Source organism: Melanotaenia boesemani, chromosome 15 (genome assembly GCF_017639745.1).
Source record: "Melanotaenia boesemani isolate fMelBoe1 chromosome 15, fMelBoe1.pri, whole genome shotgun sequence".
Lineage (NCBI taxonomy): Eukaryota > Metazoa > Chordata > Actinopteri > Atheriniformes > Melanotaeniidae > Melanotaenia > Melanotaenia boesemani.
The window spans coordinates 35,166,219-35,172,604 of record NC_055696.1 but is presented as its reverse complement, the minus strand read 5'-3'; the positions used below and the strand labels follow the sequence as shown (position 1 = coordinate 35,172,604).

The following is a 6,386-nucleotide window of genomic DNA, read 5'->3' as shown; positions in this document are numbered from 1 at the left end:
TGAATCACATTTTTATCAGAAAAACTATCTGACCCATGACTCATAGATTAAAAAAAATCAGCGCCCCCATTTGAGAGCCAGATCAAAATTGCTGTGTGCACCGCTGGTGATGATATAAGGCTAACATTATAAGCTAAAGGCAATGCTGCCCTGACAAACATTTGTATCACTTGACTCTCTTTGTATCACATGGCTCTCCTACATTTGCCCCTCTAGAGAAAGCACGAGAGATACCTGGAGAAGTACACCAAGCTAGCTATTCAGAAAAGGAAGCATGAGGAAGATCCGAATGACCAAGCAACACCCAAGCAGCTGAAACTGTGGGATACACCTCGTGTAACACAGAAAGGTGTGGATGAGCGTCTTGTTGATTTTGTGGTTAATGGCCTGCACCCTCTGAGTGTTGTAGAAGAACAGGGTTTTCAACGTCTAATTAAATACCTCCAACCCGACGCATCTGTCATGGTTCGCAATACCATGAAGAGCAGAATTGACAAAGCAACTACAGAGATGAAAGAGAATCTCAAGGCGGCGATGCATGATGTGGAGTTCATAGGGACTACCACTGACTGCTGGACAGCAAACAGAAAGGGCTTCATCGGTGTCACAGCCCACCGGATACATCCTACAAGTCTGCAGCGGTGCTCTGCTGCACTAGCATGCAAGCAGCTGAAAGGACCACACAACTTCACTGCACTTGCAGATGCTCTGACTAAGATCCATACAGGTATGTAGGCTATTGGTAGGTTTAGTAGCATTTTCTTTGAGTCCAATCCAGTTTAAATATTTAGGCTTGTTGTCACATCTGCATTCATTCATTAATTTTAATACTTGACATACTTAACTCTGAATATCTGGATTCTTAACTGTTAATGTGTGCAATCATCAAATTTCCTGTGGTGTCGTATCGGTATGCCTTTTTTTTTACCCGTCTGTCTAGAGTTCAACATCAGAGACAAGATTGTGCGTACAACGACAGATAGTGGGTCCAATTTTCTGAAAGCCTTCAGAGTGTACGGTGTCGATGATGAAAACAACAATGCAGAACCATTCGGGGCAGAGCCAGATGAATCAGGTGAGTGTTGCATCATACTGGTTTGTGAAGATGACATAACTACTAAGTGTTTAGATATCTTGAAAAACACCCTTGAATGCTAATTAATATTTTATTAATAAGGAGAGGAGGATGGTGAAGAGATCACGATGGAGGCTGTTGAAGCCGGCCCTTTGCTGGAGCAGGATGATGGCCTGGAATACCAACTGCCAAAGCACCATCGCTGTGCCTGTCATCTTCTGAACCTGGTGGATGACTGATCGAGTTTATGGATCCAAGGGATGACATGTAAGTTTGAACACTTATTCTCAACACGGTCCTTTGATATTCGCAGGTGGCAACAGTTGATGTCAAAGCAGTGAATGAAGACCGGATCTACATAAAGCTCTCTCGCTCATCGTTTGCAAAGTGCCAGGCTCTCTGGAACAAGAGCAGCAGATCCACCTCAGCTACAGAGATAATTGAAGAACACTGCAAACTCCAGCTCCTGAGGCCTTGTGAAACAAGGTACACTTTGCATTTTGAGACGTGTTCAACCCTTTCAATCTGTTTCAGATGTAAAGCGCTATACAAATATAATGTACCCCCTTTTTTATTGTTACAAGGTGGAATTCTCTCTTCTATGCTGTTGAGAGGATTGTACGGATTGTGAAAGAACAAGGAGAAGCAGCCATTGCAGCGATCTGCAGCACGCTGAAGATTCCGATGTAAGTTTACTTTGCACTACCACTAGGGCTGCACAATATATCGTTTGAGCATCATCGCAATATATTTGTGCGCAATAGTCACATCGCAGGTCAAATCGCAATGTAGGAGGCAAATTAACTCGTGTGTTCTTATCTAATTTCAAAGGTACCTGACATACATTGTGCACAGTGATCCACCACTCACTTACTTAGTTTGGCGAAGAACAAACTTTTTGTGGTAAAACACAATTCACATTTGTACATAATAAAACAAAACGTGCTTAGGTCCTAGCAGATTAAAAGCAGGCAAGGAGAAATAACAATACCAACAACTAACAGAAAAAAAAACAGACTTGCAACATTTAGAAAGTTAAGATCAGTGCAGGTTCATTGTCAACAAGATGGCAGAACTTAAAGCGCTGTTCAAGTCATCTGCTGAAATTCTTGTATCTTTTCATATTGAAATATATATCGCAATGTATATCGCAGGGTTGGAAAATATTATAATGCCAGTTTCTTCCAATACCGTGCAGTCCTAATTACCACCTAACTGTAGGGTCGGCTGGTGTAAGTAAATGTGTAAGAGATCATCAACAAGAGCAGCTAGCTTCTTTATTCACCATCTTTTCAGGTGATATATTCTTCCCTGCTGTTCTACCAACACTTAAGGTGATGACCTGCAGTGCTAACTTATAGTGCCACCTAGTGGCCTAACAGGGAGTAGAACTAAGTAATAATGCTATAATGCACTTGCAAAGAACACAGCACAAACTTTGCATAGTTTTAGGTGTTGTGGGCATGTAATGTTTGATTGTTTAGACACTGATGGTTTTGTGTCTCTGTATGTCTCTCAGGTTCAGTCCTGCCGAGATTGCTTTTCTCACAGAATATGTAAAGACCATGAGCCCAGTTGCAAAAGCAGTTGATGTTCTTCAGGGTGAGGCAAACGTGCAGATGGGGTGGCTTGTACCCACCATCACACTGCTCAAGTCCAAGCTCCAGAACCTTCACACCACCTCCAAGTACTGTGGGCCATTGGTGGATGCTCTTCAAGCAGGGCTTGAACGTCGCTTTGGAGAGACGCTTGCTGATCCAGAGCTGATTGCTGCTGCCATTCTTGTCCCCAAGTTCAGGACACGCTGGACTACTGATGAAGGCATCATTAAATGTGGTATGTGCTGTTTTCTTTTAGGGGCGTCCCGAATCCCGATACAACTTTTTCACTTCTGAGACAATACCGATATCACAGCCTTCAGGATTGATTGATACTGATATCAGTCCGATAAGATATCAACATAAATCATACACACTTTTACCCGTTTTGTAGTGTGGAATATGTGAACGGCATGATCAAGTGATATTACTCAAACATAGAACAATATTTAGCAACAGTAAGCATGAGGGAAAAAAACTGACCAATTTATTATTAACCATTTATTATTAACCAAACGCATGCTGCATCCGAGCGCTGCTGGAAAGAATTGCTAGACCAGAATTCAGGGTGGAGTGGACTGCTTATATATCGGAGATTTTTGATGCAGTCCGATATAATCCGATTATTTTTTGCAGATATCAGACCTATTTCCGATATCGTATCAGGACACCCCTATTTTCTTTTATTGTATTGTTATATTTTTTACATTATGTTAAATATTCTTAACACCCTAAAACTCACTCCCCTCACATCTATATGTACATTCAACCAAAGTGGATATAAATATGGTATAAATTCCACTTATAACCCCACAACCCTTCCCTACCTCCTTCTCCACACCTCCATCCATAGTCCTTCATTTCCTTGCCCTCCCTTGCTCAGTCCCTCCCTCTTCTGTCCATCCCCTTCTCTTGTATTCTAATTTTGTTTCTTCATTTGGTTTTATATCCCCCATAGGCCTTGACTACATCAAAACCCGCCTGAAGGAGCAGAGTAGTGCAGCACAGTCAGGTGACTCTCTGTCGTCAGCAGAAGAGGAGGACTTCTTTTTGTCAATCAAGCAGACAGATCAACGGGACGGTAACACCAAACAACTAGAGTCCTACCTGGCCAGTCCAACTGATACCATGGACATCCTAAAAACATTTCCATCTGTGTGCCACCTGTCTCTTAAGCTCAACACACCACTACCTGCCTCAGCTGCCTGTGAGAGGCTTTTTAGCACAGCAGGAATGATTTTTAGACCCAAGAGGGCTAAGCTGCTTTCTGAGAACTTGGAAAACCTGCTTCTCATGAAGCTCAACAAAAGGTTTTGTTAAATTTGTTTTGTTTACATGCCTTCACATTAAACTCGCATAGAGGGATGGAGTGATGCAGTGCAGAGGTGGAGAGGGGGTTTAGTGCTGTGTAGGTGTAAACATGAGTAACATATGAGGAGCACAAGTGTTGTCTTTAATGTGAAGGGTTTTTCATTGATCTTCACTGAATGCATGGTGTGCAACTTTTTCTTTTTCCATTTTCAATTTCTTTGGCAGGAAGATTTCACAGTGTTTATTGTACTGGAAAATAGCTAGAGAAGCTTATTTTCATCTGTAGTTCCTGGGTGTGCCACGTACAAAAACACACCTGTACAGTGTTAAACATTTGTTACCTGATGTATTAAAAAAGTGCTATTAAATAAAGTTGCTTGAGAGTTGGGCCTTAAGCATGATTTGTGACAGTTTACATTGAGATACTAGACAGCGGTGGTTGTTGAAACAATAACATTGCTAAAGTAAAATCCATATAAATTATTCTGTGTTTAATAGCTTTGCAGAAAGTGAATCATGCAATAGAAATACTTTTTACTTTTAAAAATACTTTTGAGTACATTTCAGAGCCTGTACTTTTTACTTTTACTTGAGTAGATATTTGGATCAGTACTTTTTACTTTTACTCAAGTTGTTTTTTTACATTTGTATTTTACCTCTACTCAAGTAAGAAATGCGGGTACTTTTGCCATCTCTGCTTAGAATTCATTGGTTGGACCACACACACACACACACACACACCAATTGTCAGATCAGAATTAGTTCAGATTGAAGAGGTGAAAACCAAATCATCCCACTCCTCATCCTTCAACGCTTACATTCATGTTTCAGATGTTGTGAGATGGCTAAAGTGTTAATACTTGCACATCAAGCATATATTGTCATTTATTTCACCACATTTTTTCCTTTGATTGGTTACAGTGGTCATACTGGTGACATCCCTGGTCCTAGCATATCTTACAACAATACTAATACCTTTACTTTCTCATTACAGGTATTGGCCATATTTGCAGAAGATGTGTGAAAAGTTCCCTGAGCTTCAGCCTCTTACAGAGATGAAGCCTTTTCTCTCTGTAACGCATGCTCAGCCTCTCACTGGCAAATGTGAGTTACAGTGGCAAGTTAAATGTTTGGTTCACACTGTCTTTCAAACACATTGCTGCCTTCTCTTACGCATGACGCATAGCACCATATTCATTTTTTTAGGCACATTTCTTCATTAAACCGTAGTCCATGTTAGTAACATCATTTAGTTCATTACACGCAGTCCTACTGAGACATTGTCTAGAGATACACTTGCTTTAAACCACACAGTTGTGTGTGCATGTAATCAGCATCCACATAGTTGTGTAAGAAATGTTATCTAATGTGGTAAAAAGCAAGTTTATACATGCCGCTTGGCATTCTGAACGATGGACTTCCAATATGACATGGATCTAAATACAGTCCAAACATGAGTTTAAAGTAGTCCTTGAGCAGACTTTTAAATATTAGCTGGGTCTACATATAAGAACATAAATACAGAAACACATCTGATAAACTACAGTGACGTGGGTCAGGAGCCTGGTTGTAAAGCTAAGAAACATATTTGCTGTGGAACAGGTGACGGGGGGGACAGAAACCAGGAAATACAACAGGTGAGGAGGTGGAACAGGTTCATAGTTTTCTCTCGAGGGCAGCTTTGACCACATGACCAATCAGGTAGGTAAGCTTTTAATACATCATCAGATTACAAAATAGATTCTAATGTATATATATATATATATATATATATAGTGCAGTGGGAGCTGGGTGGGCGCCAAGGGTAGGGACCCAGCCTTTTTGGAATCCTTGGATGGGGTGTTGGAGAGCAATCCTTCCGAGGACTTTCACTGCTCATGTTGGCAAAATGTATATGTAAGACCTCTTTCCAAAGGTCCATTTGGTATCCTTTTGTTGTTTCACTCATATATTAAATAGTCACGATTTAAATGTCTTAAATTTACGTTGTTTGACCAAAAATTGCGGCGTAATCGCGAGAATTTGAATCTTGACACCTTTCGAACTGGATCGGGAGTCTCAGTCCAGCTCATCAGCAGCGTGAATATATGACAACGACCTGCCTGCTAGGAGGCAGAGTATGGCATTATGGTCCCTTACCAATGGGCTAATAACCACTGATAATGCCCATTTAATGGAGTGATAACAACCAAATCGGATCTTTTTACATGGTTACTGCCATCAAAATTAAAAACAACATGAGGGTAATACATACTAACCAAAGCAGTGACAAACCGCACCAAAACAGAACAGAAATGAACTTGTGGACTTGTGGAGGCCCGAAATGCAACCTCTTCAATAACAACAACAACAATAGTAATAATAATAACATAGACAAAGAAAGCTAAATACATGCTCGTCTT

The 6,386-nt window shown here is 40.7% G+C and overlaps 1 protein-coding gene and 1 long non-coding RNA gene across 2 annotated transcripts; both read left to right on the top strand.

Moving 5' to 3' along the window:
* Nucleotides 1-628: 628 nt before the first annotated feature.
* LOC121654963 lies at nt 629-1,224 on the top strand. The gene is made up of 3 exons (XR_006013051.1): nt 629-727; nt 941-1,075; nt 1,178-1,224. It is a non-coding gene; the product is annotated as an uncharacterized LOC121654963 (long non-coding RNA).
* An 11-nt stretch (nt 1,225-1,235) lies between these two features.
* LOC121653995 lies at nt 1,236-3,993 on the top strand. The gene is made up of 5 exons (XM_042007803.1): nt 1,236-1,302; nt 1,389-1,561; nt 1,660-1,761; nt 2,595-2,911; nt 3,632-3,993. Coding segments are annotated over exons 3-5 (681 nt in total). The 5' UTR covers nt 1,236-1,302; nt 1,389-1,561; nt 1,660-1,759.
* The last annotated feature ends 2,393 nt before the right edge of the window (nt 3,994-6,386 follow it).